The sequence below is a fragment of the Heloderma suspectum genome, chromosome 1, assembly GCF_057233095.1.
Source record: "Heloderma suspectum isolate Gila_16-S chromosome 1, 16-S_ref, whole genome shotgun sequence".
Lineage (NCBI taxonomy): Eukaryota > Metazoa > Chordata > Lepidosauria > Squamata > Helodermatidae > Heloderma > Heloderma suspectum.
In genome coordinates, this window is record NC_139458.1 from 67751119 (window position 1) to 67774239 (window position 23121).

The following is a 23121-nucleotide window of genomic DNA, read 5'->3' on the forward strand; positions in this document are numbered from 1 at the left end:
ATAATTAAGATTTTTGTTGTTACCTTATATATCAAACATCACTGGAAATGTTTAACCATCCTCCATCTCACGCACTCTTAACACTAATTAGGAGTTCATACTCATTCAGAACAACAGGAGGTCTGTCTCCAGTTCTGTTCTTGAGTCTACTATACCAAAAAGGTAGTGATCAGGGGATCAAACCTTTACCCACAAAACTGAATGGCGATCAGAAGTGGTCTGACCTCAAATAAATGGACTAGGGGCTGGATGCAGATTTAGGCACATGCAACTGGTCTGATGGAAGAAGGCTTCACCACCCCTTTCTCCCCACAGCAACCCCTCCAGCCCTCTGAAAATGCTACACATGGGGGCAGGGGGCCCCAACTGAATGGGGTGAGCGGAGGTGTGCTGGATCCCCTCAAATCAGGCAGAAACACTTTCTGTGAGTGGAGCCCTTCCATCAACCGAAGGCAGATTTTGGATCCAACCCATGGATCCTAAAGGAATCCTATAATTTTATTTTGAACATATGCTATGAAAATGATGGCACAGATAAAACAGGAATATGCTTGTCACAAATAAAAAACAATCTGGAAGAAAATTCCTTGTTAACATTGAGGTTTGCCCAGAGTGCAGAAACTGCTAGTTATGACTCTTGTGTCTGCAGCCTTATTTTACAGATGCACTTTAACCTCCAAAATTTATTTATTTAAAAAATTTCTTGGCTACCTTTCAGGGCAGAAGCCCTCCCAGGGCAGCTCACAGCAATGAAATACATAAAAACAGTTGAAATATTAAAAGCATTAAAAACATAAACAATAAAATAGCAATAGAAGCAACAATAAAAACTGACAATAAAACCAACACAGCATTAAAAGCAACTACTTTTGTAAAATGCATGGAGAGCCTATAGTGAAAGGAGCCATATTGAAATAAGATACTAAAGGGGAACATGCAACTGAATCTTTGTACTGTAAATTTCCACATTGTGGTTTTAAAAACAATACCATTTATTTATTTTTACACAGGAATGCACAGCCTAGCCTAATCCTCTGAAAAAGTAGAGTAAATTCCAAAATGAATGTAATATGATTCTGGTTTTGCTCAGAATACTCTAATAAAATTTTGCAAAATAAGCATGACCATCATCAGCTGTGTCTTTGACTACAACAAAAAGCTCAATCCCATCAAATATAAGGATAATGCTTGTTAAAAAGGAGAAAAAAAGTGCAACCTCTCCCTCCCCTATCCAATTACAGAACTAGTTACAATTCACTGAAGTAAAAAAACATATAGTTTAATGCGTATGAATGTATGCAGAAATATAATTAGCTGCTATGAATTAAATCTGGAAGGATTAAACTCCTTCTTGGAATGCTATTATGGCGAGTGTGTTGTGCAGAAATAATGATCCTTCTGTTTGCACTGCAACTAAACAGCTTCAATTTACTTTTGACCAGTTTGAATAGGAAGAAAGAGCCAGCATTTCAAATTGTGGCCTTCTAAACATAATTAGCCTGAATTATGCCTGTTTCACAGTGCAGTATTGGCAATCTGGATCTGGGAGAAGGGAAAAGGCTGTACCAAGCTTATTTAACTGCTTAATTTATATGGTAATTACAACACTGCGCCCAGAATGGAGCACATCTGCCAAAACTGAAGGCTCCACAAGAATAAAACTGACATGTGCTGTGATATTGTTGAAGTGCTGACTAAGAAACTTCTTTTATCTCCTCTTGCGCTATAAAACAGTGCCCGCGTTATTACTACCAGGGTATTTTAACAGCCTTGCATAGACAGCAATTATGTAATACATGCCCAAAACAACAGAGTTTCACATCACTTAATAAATCCTTGAGCTCTCCTAAGTTCCAGCTCTCTTGCTGGCTGGATTTTATGGTCTGGTAGGTCCATCTGACCTCCAGTATACTGGAGTATACACATCACAAAAGCAGTAGAAAAATACTAGAAACTGATTTGTATTTGCATTCGATCTCTTTGATGAATGGGACATGGTGAATATTTTACAAGTTAATGAAAAGAACTTGCTCAGTGACTTTATCCTCTATGTACCTGTCAGGGGTGTTTCGGAACGCAGGGAGTGGGACAGCAGTTCAGATTCTGAAGAAGAACCGTCAGACATGGGGGAGGTGTTTTCCCAGACTAGTCCAAATATGAGTAGGCCTGCTTCTCAGGTTACAAAAGTCCAGATGGCTGAGCATGAGGGTCCCTCCTCACCCCACCCCTGTGAGAGGCAGCGAACAGGAGGAGGTGGGGTTCGGGGAGGATGACCTGACAGATGCCAGATGCAGGCGCAGAGCAAAGAGAGAGAAGGCAGAGGTGGAGCTTAGACGGTCTACCCAATTGTCCTTGCGTGAAGTCGCGCTTAGAGGCCTCACGAGAAGAGAGGGACCTCCCCCCCTTAAGTTAAGCTAGCCAGACCGCCTCCCCCTTCAAACGGGCAACTCTTGTAAATTCCATTTGAATCCCCTGAAGGCATTCCTTTGTAGACAGAGAGTCTCTGAGAATTTGCATCTGTATGACCCTGAGAAGTAATGTATTAAAAAGCTGTAGACTGAAGCCTCTCATCTGTGTATGCTTGGGTGTTGAAGTAAAGCGGGGGCTAAGGGAATCCTGACAGTACCTGTGTAAAGATATTTATGCATTTTGAGAGTATCTTTTAAAGCACCTATTTGCGCCAGTCTTCTTATTCTTATAGGGGCCGAGTACTGAGATCAGTACACATGGAGTATGTCTTACCAGCAAGGGCTCCCTCATTCATTTAAAAGGAGAAGAGCTTCTTTGTGTGCAAGGGGTTCCCCTCCACTGAAGTGAACAGGGAAGCTCATTTACAAAGAAATGTTATGAGCACATTGGAACACAGAGACTTTCAAAGTGAGGGCACTGTGTGAAAACATCTGGATAGACAAATTAAGTAGAAATGGCCAAAAGCCCTTAATTTCATTTTATTTGAAAATACAAACGGTACCTTTTGCTCAAGTTACAAAATTATACAATTTGTATTCATCATCATCTTGACAAGGTCAGTCTAGAATAGTAAAAAGGGACAGGGTAGCAGTGTGTGTGTGTGTGTGTGTGTGTGTGCACACACGTGTATGCATGTGCATGTAGTGGAATTAGGCACCGTCAAGGGGTTTCAGTGTCTGACTGGGCTGCTCAAGAGGGCTGATTTACTACAAGGTGAGCAGAAGGCTGTTTTGCCCATCCCTAAACATAGGAGATTCTACATGCAATGCATGTACTCTACAACTTCTGCAACTATGTAAGTGGTTGTCATTATTAACCTAATGGAAAATGTTACTGTCAGAAAGGAGAGCCACATTAGTATAGAAAATACAAACATCCTATCTAGACCTATTTCAGTCTGGTTTGGGGCCTGATTTTGGCACATGGCTGCCCTGTTGGATAACGCTTTTCCGGAGAGGAACAGGAATGTGACTCTTTAATTCTCCTTGATCTTGCAGAGGCTTTTGACACCATTGACCAGGGTATCCTTCTGGACCAACTCCATGGGTTGAAGCTGAGAAGCATGGTGATATGGCAGTTCCATTCCTACCTGTGGGTTGGTTCCAAAAAATAGCACTGCAGGGATTTCTGTTCATTCCTGTGGCACTTTTCTTATAGGATCCCACAGGGTTCTATCTTCCCCACAAGCTCATTAATATCTATAATAAACTGTTGGGTGAGACCACCAGAGGATCTGGAGTGAGATGTCACCAGTATGGCGATGATACCCAGCTATTTTGCCATGACATTTGAGTCAAGTGAGCCTGTGAAGGTGCTGAACTAGTGCCTGGATGCAGTAACGAGCTGGATGAGAGCCAATAAACTGAAACTGAATCCTGACAAGATGGAGGCATAGTGGATAGATGGTTCTTGGGTCTGAGAAATGGGTATTTCTCCCATCCTGGGTGTGGTCTTGCACAGTGTGGAGGTACTCCTAAATCCAGCTTTGACACCAAAGGCCTTGGTGTCCTTGGTGGCACCAAGTACCTTTTGCCAGCTGCAGCTAGTTCACCAGATGCTGCCATTTCTGGATTGAGACAGCCTGGCCACAGCGATCCAAGCTCTGGTAACCTCTAAGTTGGATTACAGCAGTGCGTTATTATACTTCCATTGAAGATGACTTGGAAGCTTCAATTGGTGCAGAATATGGCTGCCATTTTTGCTTTACTTTGAAATTATTTCATTGGCTGCCTATTTGCTTCCAGGCCCATTTTAAGGTGCTGGTACTTACCTTTAAAGCCCTAACCAGCTTAGGACCCAAATACCTGAAGGAGCACCTCTTTGCATTTCAACCTGCCCATGTTTTACGATCTTCTGCTGAGTCCTTCCTCTAAGTGCCTCCTTTATTGGAGGCATGTTATGTAACAAGGGAAAGGGCTTTCTCCCCTCAAATATGGAATACCCTCCCTAAAGAGGCTCGTCTCACTCCTATGTTGCAATCTTTTCTTTACCAGGCAAAAACATGCCTACTCACTCAGGCATTTAAATTTTAATTCATTGTGAACTTGTTAATTGTTAAGAATTTTCAAACTAAATTATTCAAGTTCATAAATATATAGAACACAGCTGTAAGTAGCTTCAGACATTTGAACAAAATAATTGCCCAGGAATTAACATTTGTTTTTCTGTTGCATATTGTTTGTAGCAAAAAAGTATGTGTGAAATGTTTGGTTTTCATCCTAATAATTGTTTCCAGGAAGAATGTGCCACCAGTTTTATTCGCACATGGTTCTGGGTTCCACATGAAAGGAAACATGAGGAAGACTTACATAAGCAATTGTTTATCACAGCTTCCTTACTAAAAACACATGCAGTGACTCACACAACACACCCTCCCAGTTCTGGCATTTGCATCTGCAACATAAGAAACTCCTGTGCCTTGGCTGTGTCACATAAGTAATTTAATAAATGTATCTTTAAACTTAAGTGAATAGTTGTAAGAAGGGGTTAGGCCTTAGAAATACCAAGAAATGAAGTTAGAGACTAAATATACAAAAAAGGCTGTGGCCCCATGACCCCTACCACAGGCTGCTGCTGCCTGGGGTAGCCAGGATTGTGTATGATGTGTGGGTTCCAATATGTGTGAATGGCACTGTTCAATTGCAGGGGACAAGTAAGAATAAGCAATAGCTTTTGCACTGTGCTCTGCCCTTGGACCTTCATCTGGAGCTGGTAAGCTCCGTTCAGCATCTGCTTCTGGGCTACATACATTTTTTCAAGGGCTGGCAATCTTATTGATAAGCTTTATTTGTAAATTTTGTCTTGGGCATGTACAAAGCAGAGAGGTAATACGGGGTAGTATCCAATTGTACTCGTGTGATCACAGGACCCATCACTTGTGCAAAGGGGATTTGGCACTTCCAAAAATAATCCAAAAACAAGCGGAAATTCTTGCTTACTGGAACAAGGCAGGTCAGCAGTGCTCGCAGAGGATCGCTCCACTGACTTGTCCTGATCTGGAAAGTGGCTTATTTTTAGAAGCACCAAAGCCCCATCATAGAAGCTGTGGTTCCCATGTGTGCCACAGAACCAGCGGAGGCAGAGAAGCCCCGTTAGATACTACCCTTAGGCTGCAATCCTATACCCACTGAACACAGCAGGACTTAATTCTGAGTAAATGTGCATAAGACTGCAGTGTTAGGGGTATTTTTAGTTTAGGACTCACTGCAGTTGGTGAACCTGTTTCACAAACACAGCCCATATAGACCGAACCCTGCAAACCAAGATCAGTTCAGCCATTTTGGGTTAAAAGTCTTTATTAGAAATAAGAACAATCTAATGAAAGTATCATTCGGTGAGAAATGTATTTCTTTATAGCAATTCCCAGAGAATTTTCAATATTTTAAAAATCTCTCAATTTCTTATCCGTTGTATGTTTATTTTCAACAATGCTAAGCAATAAGCCCTGGGAAGTCAATTATATGCTAAGCTTTAATGACAATGCAGCTTGCTAGACAAAGCTCAGTTCCACTGTTTCCAAGGCACTAAAAGATGAAAGAATGTGAAAAAAAGGTTGCTATACCTTCCAGAGAAGAGCAAATGAATGAAAATCAAACTGAAAACCAGAAGTGGGACAGGTTCTAGAAAGTATGTTCACTTTCAATTAGGGTCTTAAATGCATTTAAATATGCATTTCAGGCAGAATCTTGGGATATTTTTTTCACTAAGAACTATTTTTTCAAGGGAAGAAAGTCAGACAATAAATCCTTACTAATCCAATTTACTTAAAATACAGTTAATGCACTCATGGATAGATGAATGGAATTGTGGGTCTATATGTTCAAAGTTAAATAGAACTCACCAATCAGTTTTTTAAATGCACTATTTTTACTAAATCATCTGCTATATTACAAAATAATTAAAAATAAGAAGTCTAAGGACAGAAATATTAATTCAGAAACATTAATTTAGAAACAGGCAGGCCACTTTATTTAAGCAGGCCTTTGGTGTGTAAGTGGGCCTGTTGGGTTGGAGGTTGTTTTTATTCTGTTATTGTTTTGTTCTTAATTGTGTCTAATGTATTTGTTTTATTACTGTTTTTTAATTATTGTAAGCTGCCTCGAGTGCCATTTTTGGTAGAAAGGCAGGGTACGAGTCAAATAAAGAAATAAATTCTGAAGAACCCCAAATGCACTTGCTCTGGCAGAATCACAGCATATTGGCTAGAGTGTTGGACTGGGAGCTGGGAGATCCGGGTTCTAGTCCCCACTCAGCCATGGAAGCTCACTGGGTTTGGGCCAGTCACAGACTCTCAGCCCAACCTACCTCACAGGGTTGTTGTTGTGAGGATAAAATGGAGAGGGAGAGGAAGAGGAGGAGAATGTAAGCTGCCTTGGGTTCCTTGCAAGAGGAAAAAGGCAGGATATAAATGCAATCAATCAATCAATCAATCAATCATATAAAACAAGAGCTTCTCTTCCCCTCCTCCCCATGAAATCCCCAACAGCCCAAATCTTCTCCGGAGGGTCCCCCAACCCCCATTCTGGAGCATATTTGGAGGGCAAGTGGAGTTCTGCAGGGGAAGGGAGAATTCCTCTGCCATTGGAATTCCCCCATTCAATTGGAGGAAGGACACTGTTCAGTACAAATAGCCTTCCTTTGTCTATAAACTAAAATACCAGCATTAATTTTTGTTGTTGCTGTTGTTGTTTAAAGGGATGTGTGCCCCATATCTCCAACACAGGGGAAATCGCCCACATTTTGCCATTTCCAAAACTATTTTGTCATTTCACTGTCCTTTTAACAACAGCAGTGTGGGTATTGGCAGCAGCCTGGGCCTTAGGAGAGGCAGTTGTTATTTAGAGTCCATCCCTGCCCCCCTCTGCAACACCTTAATCTAACATAGGGTGAGAGCAGCAGAAATGCAAACCTATTATAAGCCTGAGTTTAGAAGCCGTAGCCCTGAAGGACTGTGACAGTGGGTGTCCTGCTCCCGGCAGAGTCATGGGGAGTACCAGGAAAACAGAGCAAGAGTAAAGAAGAGGAAAAGCTCTGAGTGAGGATGGGCAAAGTTCAGGGTGGCTACTGACACCCAAGAACAGCAAACTGGGATGTTACTCCAGCAGAGGTCTGGAGTCAACGGAGAATTTAAATAGCCCCTTTTCTGGCTCAGCCTCCCCACAACAAAACTGCTGGCGCTTAAAGAGGGCACACCCTATTCCACATGCTCCGGCTCCAACAGGGCTGTGGAGTCTTCAGCTCTGTCAGTGTTTGAATGTGAAGCCCTTGGAGTCTGAAGAGGAGGGCAGAGCGTCCTCCTCTGGCCTTGGTAGCGGCAGCAAGACTAGCTTCTGGTGTCCTCGCACAGAATTTTCTTGCAGACCTTTTCCTGACTGTAGGGGATCATGGAGTGGGCTGCTCTGGCAGCCACTTCCAGGGGCACAAGCGTTCCCTCAGGACTGCAGCTGGTGCGTCACCTCCTCAGGGGGAAACTGCAAAGGGAATCATCCCTTGAGGAGGAGTGAGGACAAGGGCCAATCCTTTCTCTTTTCTTGCTGAGCATGTGGTGAGAGGGCAGGTTTGGCCTGAGAGCTCTTGGGGAATAATTCACATGAGACCCTTTTCTTATTTCTGCCTGTGTGCGGGCTGAGGTTGGCTCCTCCTCAGCATCTTGCTTGATTCAAAGAATGAGAGGACAAACCTCGTTTAGAGGGTTCTGGGTCTGGCTGCTCTTGTATGCTCAGGGTAAGATTATTAAAGCATTAAGCACTTTTGTTTTTGGGTAGTGCTTTGAGATGGTAGACTGATTTTAAGCTGCTTATTACAAACTTAATTCACAAGCTGAACTTGACTTTATGGAATATTGTTCTTTTATCTGAGTGAACGTACTTTGAGTGCAATAACTGAAAAAAAGGGGTACATAAAAAACTTGACTAAAATTGATTTTGTTGTACCCAGGGTAATGGGAATGTAAAGAATTTGTTAATATGTTTAATTAAGGATGCTGTGATGATTTGACAAGTTATACTGTATTCATTAAATGGATAGCTATTTGAAGAGAGCTTCAGCTATTGGGCAGTATAGAAATTAAATGAAAGAATGAATAAATGAATGAATGAATGAATAGGGTATTTATGAAACACTCAATATTGTATTGAAATGTTTTGATATCCTGTTTTATTTTGCTTTTATTGCTAGTAATTTTTAAATTCATGATGTACATGTTATATATCGCTGTTCTACTGTTATTTTGTTTGTTATAAGGCTTACAATGTAAGCCATCTTCAGTGCAATTTTCTTGTGGAAAGACTATATACAAATAAACAAACTGATCGATCAAAATGAAGATAACAAGCTTTGAATATGTATTGCAAACAAGTAATTTTACAGTCTCCAAATAGCCTATTCAAGCTTAGTCCATTAACAGTGTGATCCTGTAGTCCTTGGGAGAGCAGCCCAGGGGCCATAAGATACTGCAGACCTCTTCTTCTATGGACAGCAGCAGAAAGCTCCTGTGGAGAGGGAGGTCTGTTCCCCTAACTGGTGGAGGAAAGCTCCGCTGCTGTGGCTGTTCTGCCAGTGGTAAGGTGTTTTAGGGGTGTGTCAAGGATGGGTCAGGGGAAGCTTTATGTCTGCTAAATCCAAGTCCCCTTGAGGCCCTCTCATTCCCCAGACACCCACCCTCTCCAGAACAGGGGGTAGGATTTTCCCTCCCATTGGAACCAAGGATGCTGTGCTGATTGAAACCAATGTGAGGGGGGTGGGGAGAGACAAACCACTGTGAAAAAAGCTTTTTTAAAAAAGATAAAAAGCCCTTCTGCCCTAACCAGCGTGAGCCCAGCAGGGTGTAGGAAATGGTGACTTTTTCCTCCACCCCACCCCCCACAGGATTGCTCTACTGTGAGACTTAATTCTGAGTAAACATGAATAGGACTGTACTGTATGTCAGTGGAGCTCTATGGAAGCAAGTGGTTGGAGGATTTATAAGGTAAACAAATGCTGTTCAAACTTTGCCTTCAGAGATACAAAATCTCACTGATCCACCAACTCACCCTTTCTATCTAGTTAATGGAAACTGCCACCATATCCTGCATTTCCACATGTTCCAACTAGGGAGAGTCACTGTTTACTGGCATCTGACCATGGTGTATCTCTATCCCTATTTTGTTCCCATTTTTGCCTTGTCAGAAGGATTCTGTTAGTGTGAATTGCTTGGGCTGTCATTCTTCAGAGTTAAACCTCCCTCTCCACCGTCTCTAGAAGTTCTGTATCTGAGTGGATAGTGGATGCACCTTGTCTCTTACATGTTCCCCATGTAAATGCACGTACGTGAACATTAATCATGTGGTGCAAGGCTGCAGAACCTCAGGCCCAGAGGCCAAATCCACCCCTCCAGGGTTCCCCAGAATGCCCCACCCACTTTCCCTTGCCACTGATCGGTTGGTAACTTCCTGGCTTTTGTGCAGTATTTTCTCCATTCTAAAAGGCTAAAATGCCTCTCCTAAGTCTTAATTACTAGCAGTAAGAGCTTTAAGCTACAATATGCTGGTCTTTTTTATATCCCCCCCCCCCCCACCCCGCTTTGCCTTTGGCTCTGCCCATTACTGTAATGTAAGCTCCGAGAGCTTCTCTAAAATGGAATTCAGCCCTCTGGCTGAAAGAGGTTCTGCACCCCCAATGTAGTGCTACTTCACACACAAGGGAGGATCAGTTTGAAAAAAGCATGGGACACACACACACACACACACACACACACAATATGAAGCAATAGAACAAAAAGAAAACCGAGCTAATAGGTACATAAAATGTGTTTTAATTCTGTTAAGTAGTTTCCAGTTTTATAGAATACTGAGAACTACTTAGTAGTATTGGAGCATATTATAGAACAATTATGCTTTTCTAACACATTTTTAATACAAAGAACAGGCAACTTTAACAAGTAAAAAACAGCATGGAAGTCTATTGCAGAGTAAATGAATACAGCATATAGTGGATTGAATAAAGCCTTCAGAAATGCGTATGGGGCTAATATGTTTTTTTGTGTGTGTGCATGCATGCATGCGTGCATAACATCAGACAGTGATAGTATGAGAACAGTGATATTACAAGCCTGTCTCTATTTTCATCAGTGCAATGTTGGTGGGTATACACTTGAATCACACAGGTAGTGAATGATTTTCCACCAGATGGATACTGCAATTCCTCACCTGCACTGCAATCTGTCTCAACGCCTTACTCATCTTTTTCAGAAGCTTGAGCAACACTTCTCACAATACAAAGAAATGTCAACCTGGCTATCAGTTATGCAATGGTACAGGTGGCTTACTCATTTACCAGTGGCGAAGGGGCTTGCGTAACTCAGTGAAGCCATAAGCTATGCCGTGCAGGGCCACCCAAGACGGACAGGTCATGGCAGAGGGTTCTGACAAAATGTGGTCCACTGGAGAAGGAAATGGCAACCCACTCCAGTATTCTTGCCAAGAAAACCCCATGGAACGTATCACAAGGCTAAAAGAGATGACGCCGGAAGATGAGCCCCTCAGGTCGGAAGGTGTCCAATATGCTACTGGGGAAGAGCAGAGGGTATTTCCAAGTAGCGCCAGAAAGAGTGAAGCGGCTGGGCCAAACCCGAAAGGACACTCAGCTGTGGATGTGTCTGGCGGTGAAAAGAAAATCCGATGCTGTAAAGAACAATATTGTTTAGGAACCTGGAATGTCAGATCAATGAATCAAGGTAAGCTGGAGGTGGTCAAACATGAGATGGCAAGATTGAACATTGGCATCTTGGGAATCAGCGAACTAAAATGGACAGGCATGGGCGAATTTAATTCAGGTGACCATCATATCTACTATTGTGGGCAAGAATCCCTTAGAAGAAATGAAGTAGCACTCATAGTCAACAAAAGGGTGGGAAAAGCAGTACTGGGGTACAATCTTAAAAATGATAGAATGATCTCAGTACGAATCCAAGGCAAACCATTCAACATCACAGTAATTCAAGTCTATGCCCCAACCACTGAGGCCGAAGAAGCTGAGGTTGATCGGTTCTATGAAGACCTACAACACCTTCTAGAACTAACACCAAAAAAAGATGTCCTCTTCATCATAGGGGATTGGAATGCTAAAGTAGGAAGTCAAGAAATCAACAGGATAACAGGCAGGCATGGCCTTGGTGTACAAAATGAAGCAGGACAAAAGCTAATAGAGTTTTGCCAAGAGAACATGCTGATCATAGCAAACACTCTTTTCCAACAGCACAAGAGGCGACTCTACACATGGACGTCACGAGATGGTCAATATCGAAATCAGATTGATTATGTCCTTTGCAGCCAAAGATGGAGAAGCTCCATACAGTCAGTAAAAACAAGACCTGGAGCTGACTGTGGCTCAGATCATGAGCTGCTTCTTGCAAAATTTCGGCTTAAATTGAAGAACGTAGGGAAAACCACTAAACCGTTCAGGTATGACCTAAATCATATCCCTGATGAATATACAGTGGAGGTGAGGAATAGATTTCAGGGATTAGACCTGATAGACAGAGTGCCTGAGGAACTATGGACGGAGGTCCGTAACATTGTTCAGGAGGGAGCAACGAAATCCGTCCCAAAGAAAAAGAAATGCAAGAAAGCCAAGTGGCTGTCTGATGAGGCTTTACAAGTAGCTCACGAAAGAAGGGAAGCAAAAAGCAAGGGAGAAAGGGGAAGATATACCCAACTGAATGCAGAGTTCCAGAGAATAGCAAGGAGAGACAAGAAGACCTTCTTAAATGAACAATGCAAAGAAATCGAGGAAAACAACAGAATGGGAAAGACTAGAGATCTCTTCAAGAAAATTGGAGATCTCAAGGGAACGTTTTGTGCAAAGACGGGCATGATAAAGGACAAAGAAGGAAGGGACCTAACAGAAGCAGATGAGATTAAGAAGAGGTGGCAAGAATACACAGAAGAACTATACAGGAAAGATCTGAATGCCCCTGAATGCCATGATAGTGCGGTCACTGAACTTGAGCCAGACATCCTAGAGAGTGAAGTCAAGTGGGCCTTAGGAAGCATTAGTAACAACAAAGCTAGCGGAGATGACAGTATTCCAGCCGAGCTATTTAAAATCCTAAAAGATGATGCTGTTAAAGTGCTGCATTCAATATGCCAACAAATCTGGAACACTCAACAGTGGCCACAAGACTGGAAAAGGTCAGTTTACATTCCAATTCCAAAGAAGGGCAACGCCAAAGAGTGTTCAAACTACCGCACCATTGCGCTCATTTCACATGCCAGCAAGGTGATGCTCAAAATCCTACAAGCTAGGCTTCAGCAGTATGCGAACCGAGAACTACCGGAAGTACAAGCTGGGTTTAGAAGAGGCAGAGGAACTCGAGATCAAATCGCCAACATTCGCTGCATCATGGAGAAAGCAAGAGAATTCCAGAAAAACGTCTATTTCTGCTTCATTGACTACGCTAAAGCCTTTGATTGTGTGGATCACAACAAACTGTGGCAAATTCTTAAAGTGATGGGAGTACCAGACCACCTTACCTGTCTCCTGAGAAACCTGTACGAGGGTCAAGAAGCAACAGTAAGAACCAGAGATGGAACAACCGATTGGTTCAAAATTGGGAAAGGAGTACGACAAGGCTGCATATTGTCACCCTGCTTATTTAACTTATATGCAGAGTACATCATGAGAAATGCCGGGTTGGATGAATCAGAGGTCGGAATTAAGATTGCCGGGAGAATTATCAACAACCTCCGATATGCAGACGATACCACCCTAATGGCAGAAAGCGAAGAGGATCTCAAGAGCCTCTTGTTGAGGGTGAAAGAGGAAAGTGCAAAAGCTGGTTTGAAACTCAACATTAAAAAAACTAAGATCATGTCATCTGGCCCTATCACTTCTTGGCATATAGAAGGGGAAGAAATGGAAGCAGTGACAGATTTTACTTTCTTGGGCTCCAAGATCACCGCAGACAGTGACTGTAGCCATGAAATTAAAAGACGCTTGCTCCTTGGGAGGAAAGCTATGGCCAACCTAGACAGCATAGTAAGAAGCAGAGACATCACCTTGCCGACAAAGGTCCGTCTAATCAAAGCTATGGTTTTCCCAGTAGTAATGTATGGCTGTGAGAGCTGGACTATAAGGAAGGCTGAGCGCCGAAGAATTGATGCTTTCGAACTGTGGTGCTGGAGAAGACTCTTACGAGTCCCCTGGACTGCAAGGAGGTCAAATCAGTCCATCCTAAAGGAAATCAACCCTGACTGCTCATTGGAACGACAGATAATGAAGCTGAAGCTCCAATATTTTGGCCACCTAATGCGAAGAGAAAACTCCCTGGAAAAGACCCTGATGCTGGGAAAGACTGAAGGCAAAAGGAGAAGGGGACGGCAGAGGATGAGATGGCTAGATAGCATCACGGATGCAATGAATATGAACTTGAGCACGCTCCGGGAGAGAGCGCAGGACAGGAAGGCCTGGCGTGCTATGGTCCATGGGGTCACGAAGAGTCGGACACGACTGAACGACTGAACAACAACAACAACAACAACAAGTAAAGAATAGTTTTTATCTCTAAAAGGTTTTGTGGGTGTCCTCTGAAGTCAGGAAAAATGTCTGATATGCAGGAGGGGTTTTACACCACAGCATAGTCCAAGAAACTGTTTCGTACTGATCAGACCTCAGAACTGACCTGTTAACATTCATTATATTTTAATGAATCAACAGCCCACTGCATTCCAAAGTCCAGTCACTGCTTATTGCAGACTAAGCCACCAAATGGTGGATCCCTGCCCAGGCTTGTATTCCCATAAATAGCAAGGGTCAGTGACTAAGGGGGGGAAAGGGGGCAAAGGTCAGTGACAGAAAGAGATGACATAGCCTGCACTTATTTTGTTTAGCAGCTTGTCTGACTTGTTCAACTTAAGCTATGAGACTGACACACACTATTTTATCTATGTCACTCTATTTACAAAAACAGTGACTTATGCATAAAATATTGGTGAAGAGCCACATTAGTCTTTGTTCTTGCAAAGCTAAGCCGCGTGTTATGAGACTTTTATTAAAACATGATTTCATAGCTTGCAGCCTGTTTGATCAGATGCGTGAATGTGGAACTATTAACAAGAAGCATTTGAAAGAAGTTCCCATAATGTTTACTTCAATGTGCTTCATTCCCAAATTCACCCTTCCTAAGTGATTCTTTGCATAGGATCATAGAGATTTTGTGTAAAATCCACATGTATTTTCAGTTCTGACACATTTCCCAGGTGTAAGCCTTCACAGGAATTTTTCTAGGCCAAGAGTGGAGAACCTGTTTCAGCCCAAGGGCCAAATTCAAATCTAGGGAAACTCTCGGGGAGGGGGGGGTGCATTCCAGTGATGGGTGGGCTTAAAGACAAAGGGGGGGGGAAATGGGATGCTTGCCAATTTTAAGTAGAATCAAGATAGTGTCTGCTGTGAAAAAGCACTGCAGAATATAATACATGTCTACCCAGAGGTAAGTTTCAGATACCATCCAAAGAAATCAAGCCAAAAATAAAACTCACATTTCCCACTCAGAAAAGCACAGCATATTCCCCCCTCCCCATATAGAAGTAACCCACAATTCAGCCTATGCATCCAAAATTAATGACAAAGTATAAAAATCATTTCTACTCAGGAGCAACAAAGTAGCTCCTGCCCCTGTTAAATTAGTCTTTTGTTGATTCTTTGCACATTGAATATTTACTGAGGTTTAGTCATGACCAAGTGGAAGAAATTTTAACTGTAACCAAGTGAGACAAGCGAAGCTGCACTGGAGCTCAGGAGATTAACAAAGAGTCCCAATTCAGCTCAGGAGAGTAACAAAAAGCTCCAGAAAAGACAAAGCACTCTGGAAAGGCAGGATGCTTCCTGGAAGGTCACCCAAGGTCAGGAAGAAGCCAAGAGACATGGGGAAAGCACAGATCACATTCTGGCAACCCATTCAAGGAAAAATGGCTGGTTGACAGCTGTTCAAAACCTGTGTTTGCCATGCAGGGCAGGCTCCAGAGAATGGCAAGGTTGGGCATAAGGCAAGTGGGTGTGGTAGTGGTGGAAAAGGGGCATGCCTGGCTCAAAGAGTTTACTATGAATATTAAAGGTAATTTGTCTGAAATTATTTGAAGAAAACTAAAAGAAGCCTGGAGAACAAAGGAAACCAGAGATGGCAAACAACAGCTGTTAATTGATTATATGTAGGAAAATATTCATTGGTTTGTTTTCTTTGCTGTCTTAGCGCTTCAAGAAATGTGTAATTGAAGTATGTAACGCAGATGTACTGTTACACCATTGTTAAAAACAATCTAGGGAGGGGAGAAGGAAAGTCTGCCTAATATCTAGATCAAAGGCTATAAGCACTTCGCAAAACATTTTCCCTAAGGGAGTAGCCACTACGTTTTCTCCTCTCCTACTTTTAAAAGGCCAACAGCAGATGGCAAATGAACAAGCATTCCCAGTGGAATGTTGGGGAGCATGACCACATTGTCAAAGATATGCACATCTTTAGGAATGAAGATCATTGCCGAAGATCATTGCCAAAGATCAGGTCACTGCCCTTGTTTTTGCCCCTCATTGCTTCCAATGGCAGACAAAATGAAAATCTAGATTTGGAGCTCAATACGGGGGGGAAAACCCAGCCTCCTTCCTCACAGCACCCCTCTTCATTTGTCTCCACTTTCTTGCCTCCCTGAATAACCAAGCTATGGCTTTCCACATTCCCCTTCTGAACGCTTCAGCTAGTCTCAAGTCCAAGGGAAGGCCTAAACCAACCCAAACGTCCTGCCTCAGCCTACTGTTGCTGCTGCTGCCCCCCTTCTTTGCCCCACCTCTTTCAAATCTTGGTCAGGCAGGTGAGCTATAGGTGGGCTGAGGGACATTATAGGGGAGAGATATGGCTTGTACAATTGTTATGGCGGGTGTTATTTAAAGCTGAGGGAAAATTTCATAGGACCATTCATCCCCCATGAAAGTGGGGGAGGGGGTTTTGGTTGCTTTCAGTGGAGACTATCACAAACACACTCAGAGGAGACTGATTTCCCCTAAATTAGATGAGGTGGCCAAGGGTTGTTTCTCTTCTTTTTTTTTCACTTTAAAGCCTCACCATTGCCCATAGCTATGGTAAGCCTCTCTGCCACTTTTCCTGTACCAGAATGTTCATGGGAATGATGCAACATGATAATGTAGCATCAATCCCAAGGCATTCTTAGGTAAAAAGAGATGACTGCCCCTTCTCTCCCCTTCCAACTGTCAGGGAAAAGAATGGTTGAGCACAGTCCTTCCCACTGCCCCCTGGTCCAACTGGCAAGGCAGAAAATGGTTGAGCACACATATACACAGTCTTTCAATTTTTGGAGGGCTTTTTAGCCCTTTTTTGTCCCCTACCGCCACTCCTATTGGCCCTTATTGACTTTTAAATATATTATTAGCATCCTCAGGATTCTGCTGGTACCTCCTGTGGGTAATACTATTTTAGCTACATAAGTAATGGCACTCATTGCACAAACTTGTGCTTTAACAAGATTTCATAGATTTCATGAAGTGATATAATCTAACTTGTATTCATTCTGTATTAACATAATGTAAGTTATGTGGAACCCTACAAATGTACATAAGCAGTTGGAAAGTACTTTATCCTCATACAGCTATCCTAATTTAGAAGCATCACGGTATTTTTTTCTACTGTAACACAGAGTATTACTAAGATCAAAAAACAAAAGCAAAAAATCCCAAACCTTTTCAATTCTAATTAATACATGCAGGCATTTCTTATTTTTGGTATATACTATCGCTGATTTAAAGCAAGCTTTAGAAGACTTACAGTTCCCTTCAGATTTTTCAGCTGCTGGTCAATTTCTTTAAGCCTGTTTTGCTGATCACGTTCTTCTTTAGTGTCTCTTAAGACCTTTTCACCTGGAATTGTTTCCAGCTTTCTATTTGCATAAGCCAAAGAATCCTAACAAAAGCAAATAATAATGGAATTGTTGAATCGTGGAAAAAGAATGGGAAACCATCTTGACCAATCCCTTTCCACTGAAGTAGCCCCCCTCCCCCCGGGTACCAAATGTTCCATACGGATTAGTTTGCATTGGACAGATTATAGGATACCATGAAAAGAAAATACCAGTTGTGACTATTGGGCTAAATAATATGCTTAGTAAAACATATCCAGCTTGGTTCAGACAAAGTAGTTGTGCTATGTAGGATTTTTTTCCTAATTATAAGACAAATCTGACCTCTGAGAAAATTCCTTTAGAACTCTGGCCAGCCGTGGAGTTATAGTATGAGTACAATAGAATTATAGCAGATGTAATATTACAGAACATGAGAAACACTCCCATTCCTATTACACAATACTTACACTCAGATCTGTAAACTTCTCACCCATCAAACAGAACAATGAAATAAATTTTGACCTGCCAGGTGCTCCTCCAATCCCTATTTTTGCAGTCCAACAGACACCAAAACCAGGCAGAAACAGACAGTTTATTTGACTCATAGTAGGTAATCATATATGGCTGGTGGTCTGCATTCCCAGATTAGAGGGCACAACTTGTGTAGAAATTAACTTTGAGATCACGCCTGAAAAGCAGAAAGGCACTTCTTTGGACACATATTCTTCTGCTCCAGCCACAACCCCCATTGCACAGGAATAAATAAGGGAAGTAACTTCAACATCATAATGAAGCAAAGCTCTCACACACACACGCAGACTCCTTACACTTTCTCTTTCTGCTTTGGCGCTAATCAGTAGTGGACAAAATGTTAGGAAAAGTATGATTATCTACATTGCACACACTGACATGCTCTGGTCTGATCGCTCATCGAGGAGGAAGTGGAAAAAAAAGAGGAAAGGGCAATTATGATCCTCTGCATAGGCAGAGTTGATTTTTTTCCAAGCAACAGCCACTGGCCATGTGTGTCTTACATGGATCCCCTGTTCTCCAAGTAAACACTGGAACTCCAGCGCAGAAGACCCTATCATGTCCATATATAAGAGGCAGGCAGGGTGGTCCTCACAGATCTCATGCCTACTCCCTCTCCTGAATGTAAGTAAAAGGGAATGTTTTGTGTATGCATACCCACCTACTCATGCACAATCCTCAGGCCCAATCCAGCAACAACCGGCTAAGGTGAGTGGCAAAGAGCAGCTGGGGTCAAAAAACAAATAATTTGCTGGGTGTACGTGTGTCTGTCTGTTTCGCTGAGGCCTGGCCAGAAAGGCAGGAGGGTCGTCACCCCATCCACACATAGTGATGGGCCACTTGTCATTTTATCGTCTCTGTTAAAACTGTTTCAGAAGTAATGAATTTCCTTGATGGAAAGCACTTCAATGAGGGAATTATTCCATAAATATGGCTTCCCATGGTATGTGTACATATAGTAATATTATTGCATGTTATGATCTCTGTGTAACAGCTTAAATTCTTATGTGGAATTGTCCTCCAAGTAAAAATTTTGTGACAAGTAAAGCTGTCTGTAGACTTGCCACAGGCATCTGGAAGAATTGTAAGAAAATGACTCATGAAAAAAATAACAGATTTTAACAGACTGCTAATCAATTTTGTAGACTAGTATTCAATACACTAGGCAAAGGTTTACTTTTAACAATGGGGTTTGAACTTCTATATAACCTTCTTGGCATTTAACAGCATCTGTACCACATGCTGCATGCAAACATCCACTATTTTAAATTTAAATATAAAGCATGAGAAAATTAACTTATTTTTATGTTTGATTATCAGGATTAGAAAAGGGAACAAGGGACAAAGAATGGTATTATTCATCACTGGAATGAAAGTTTAGCGAAGTCCAGCTTACTTTCCACCCTTCTCACTTGCTGCTATGACATCATTTACATCCTGAGCCTAAAGCAACTGAGTTAATATTTGACAAAAATGAATGATCAAAGGTTACGTCTGGCTACACATAATAAGAAATGGGGATGGCTTTTCAAAATTTGCCAAAATTAAACCATCCAAATTTTAATTAAAGCCACATATTTATGACATAAAGCATACTTTTTCCTCCAAATACTGTGAGCGTAAAGCCAAAGCATCCACTGTAATTAAAAGTAACTAAGTTTAATAAGCAACAGAATAGAAGGTGCTGGTAAGGTTTTTTTTGCAGCATAACTAAAGCTTCTGTCTACAGATATGCCAGCGAGATCAATGCTTTCCACAAGCATCTAGGGAATCACCCACTCTTTTGTCAAAACAAAAGGTTGCTTATCAAATTAACCGGATCTGTGTATGTCATGTGCTAAAAATAAATACATTTGAAGGCCTGGATCCTAAGAACTGTGAGCTGTGTTTTGTTCACAGAATAGAACTCCACATGCACAGTCACTACATTCCCAGAAAGCTGACTGGAGGACCCTCGGGAATGGTGTGGGATATGGCATGGAGACTAAAGATGGAGGGCGAGTCAGCAGAAATGACAGACCTCATTCAACAAGCAGAAGTGCCTTTCTGTTCACCCTTTGGATCCAAGCCAAATTCTGCAACTTTGACCTCATAAGTACACCAATGAAAAAACTGTCTCTAAACAGGTTCACAGCATGACATATGCCCAGTCAGAAGTAAATCCTATTAGAATCAGTAAAGCTTTATCCCTTATAAGTGTGCCTAGGAATTGCATCATAAGTCTGTTTGCAACACTGGGGATTTTTAGGCATATACTATTGTGATGGAAAAGAAGATAGAGCAGAGGACAGACACATTATGGGCATAAATGTTGGGTCATCACCTGACTAAAGAAAACATGGTCGATAAATTGCATGGGTTTTAATCAATTAATTGATAATTAAATCTATATAAACTTGCATATGAGTAAAATCATTCTAAAGAAAAAATGTACATTTTCTTTATTTTAAGATGATTCATGCATATGTAGCAACCTGCAACATCTTAGAAGAGGCATTATCTTAGAAGTGGCCTTGCCACTGCTATCTCACACAAAAGAGAATCTCTTTTAATGTGGCAGATCATCTGCAGTTTGCACAAGTATTTGTATTAAAAACAATTCATTTTTTTAGTTGATTAAAAGGTTTTTAATCAATTGATCGATTTGACTGATTGACTAAACATTGTAGCTGTACATAAAAGGAACAGAGCTGTAGGTATGGACACAACAGAGAGTAGACCCACTCCTCCCAATTCCACTGCTTTCATAAGATATGAGAATTATAGCCGATGGAATAGTAGCATGTGTACGTCAGGAATGAATCTGAGTGTGTGGAGATATCTAGCAACTCAGATTCAGAATGGGAACAGCCAGAACAGGGGGAAACTCCCTCCCTAGTGAGCTCAGATATAGCAAGGACTTCTTCCCAAGGCCTCGGTGCACAGAAGGTTCAGCCTGAAGGGGGCCCCTTTCCTCCTCCATGAGAACCTAGGTTTTGGGGGAGGAGGAGAATGAGGGGCGTGACTTGAAGGATGGTAGGGTCCGTCACAGAGCGAAGCAGGAAAAGTTAGAGGCGGAGCTCAGATGCTCTACCAGGCTGGCTATGCATGATAGCCTATATAAGAGGGAGAAGTTCTTGTTCAAACTTCTGGCAACTTCTCTAACTTCCACTTCAGCTCCTCTATTGATATTTGTAATTGTGTGGAGTAGCTGTTTCCTTTGTAGCCTGAGAGTTCCCTAGAATTTGCATTTGTAAGGAACCTGATCGTTAACTAATAAAGTAGTGAGCCTGAAGCCTGGTATCCCGGAGTGTGTTGATTGCGAAGGGGGAGGACAAAGGAACAAGACAGTGTAAAGCCTACAGATCTTCAAGGTTTTCCCTGCAGCCATGAAGGTTAAAAAAATTCAAGTTGATTCTAGAATACACATATTCTAGAATACACACATATGCACGTTTATTACCCTTTATTGTTCACAGTCCAGAATTTTCTTTTGGTGGTTGAACATTTTCACCTTTACTGAGCGAATCCAATAAGGATCCCACTGACGTACAGTTTCCATCAGTGGAATAAGGAGGGGCCAATTCCCCCTCCCCTGCTGTACCCTTTTTATCATATGAAAATGCTCCGGCTTACAAACAGAAGTCTGGCTGTACAGAGATAGCATTAGCTCTGTGTGGCCCCTTTTTCTGTTTTAAACCATTCCTTTTAATCAATTTGTTGATTTCTACTACTGTAATGGAAGTCTTGTGATACTGCTAGTAATATAAGCCTCTGAAAGCAAAATGTCATTCCAGAAAGTTTCGTTCAACTGCATCAGGTCAAATCCAGCATGATGACATTTGAAGACATTATTTAATTACACATGCAGGATATTTTAATGCTGTTACTGAAAAGAAAAGTGGAAAAAACCTTAAGTAGATAAAACCACAACACAATCAGGAACATTTCCTGATGCAACCATTCTCTGTAAACTGAAGGACAAGTTTCACATTATATATGCGTCTTGAAAAGCAAATCATCAGTTCTTTGGTCACATTTTAAGACAAACCCCCAAACAATGTATGCCCATTGTACTGTGAAAACACATGCATTCTTTTACACTGCTAAATATTAGATCTATTAGATTGGTGGGCACTAGAGACAGGGCCCTTTCGATTGTGGCCCCAAAACTGTGGTATGTCCTCCCTAGGGAGGTACACATATGGTTCATCTTTAGTAACTTTTAAGTGAACCTTAACATTTTGATATTTCAAGGTGCTTCCCATTAAAGTGCTGTGCTAGGCTTTATATTGTTTTAAGCTGCTGGTGCATTTAGTTTTGATGTTGTTTAATAGTTTGATACATATTTTAATGAATTATTTTATTTCTTTACTGTTTTATGTGAGCCACCTTGGGAGGGCTTGCCCTGAAAGACAGCACAGAAATATTGGAATAATTAAAATTATGGTTCTATGTGTATCAAAACATAAAGTTAGAATACCCATTACTGAAATAATTTGGGATGACATATGATGGTTTCATGTTAATCACTGAGGCAAGGTGGACTAATCTAGAAAGACCTTTTAGAAATTGACTTCAAAATTTTCTGTTAACTGTAAATAACTGAATGCTCTAGAGTATGTGGTTAACACATCTGCTGTTAAGTTAGTCCAGTGATGAATAGGAAGACTATTGTATAGATAATGTTTGGAAACTAACAGCCTACACCCAAATACTAACATGCAGAGACACCAGAAAGTAAATAAAATTGCCATGAACTACAGGGACGTCCTGTAAGGGCAGGTCATGAGAATTTCTATCTCTCTTTTACTGCCTACATGGTGTGTGAACTTTGTTGAGTAGAAGAAGTTAATACAGGAGTGTATAGTAACACAGCTACATCTTAAATGTGGGGTCTCCAACACCAATGTGCCCACAGACATCTCTCTTGGCACCCACCAGCTCCTGGCACCAGCTAATTTGTATTTTATTTCTTAAGATTTATTTAATTAACTTTTTTAAGAACTGAAAAACTGCCACACTACAAAGCTAGCTGCTGTTCTCCAGCACTATATTTATTGGGTTCAAAAGAGTGGTTTTGTTGGAGCAGAAAACTGTGAGCTCAATAGAGTGTTTTCGAGCTCAGACCCCACACCTTGTACTAAGTTCTTGAGGAAATCACATTTATTTTAGTCTGACTAGTTTGCCTTCCAGAAAATGAATGTTTTGTGACCAACCATACCCAACATAGCAGCCATTTTGGTAGGCATTTTGTGAGAGT

General features: G+C 41.6%; 1 protein-coding gene across 5 annotated transcripts in view; it reads right to left on the minus strand.

Moving 5' to 3' along the window:
- FSIP1 (fibrous sheath interacting protein 1) overlaps nucleotides 1-23121 on the minus strand; it is a 123489-nt gene that overhangs the window by 51177 nt on the left and 49191 nt on the right. For 3 of the 5 annotated variants that reach the window (XM_084845010.1, XM_084845003.1, XM_084844994.1), the window contains one exon: nucleotides 17276-17410. In XM_084845010.1, coding sequence (XP_084701136.1) covers nucleotides 17276-17410 — 135 coding nt within the window. Of the gene's footprint in view, nucleotides 1-10113; nucleotides 11130-17275; nucleotides 17411-23121 lie in introns of those variants that run through there. The other 2 variants (XM_084845029.1, XM_084845020.1) reach the window with 1 other exon arrangement.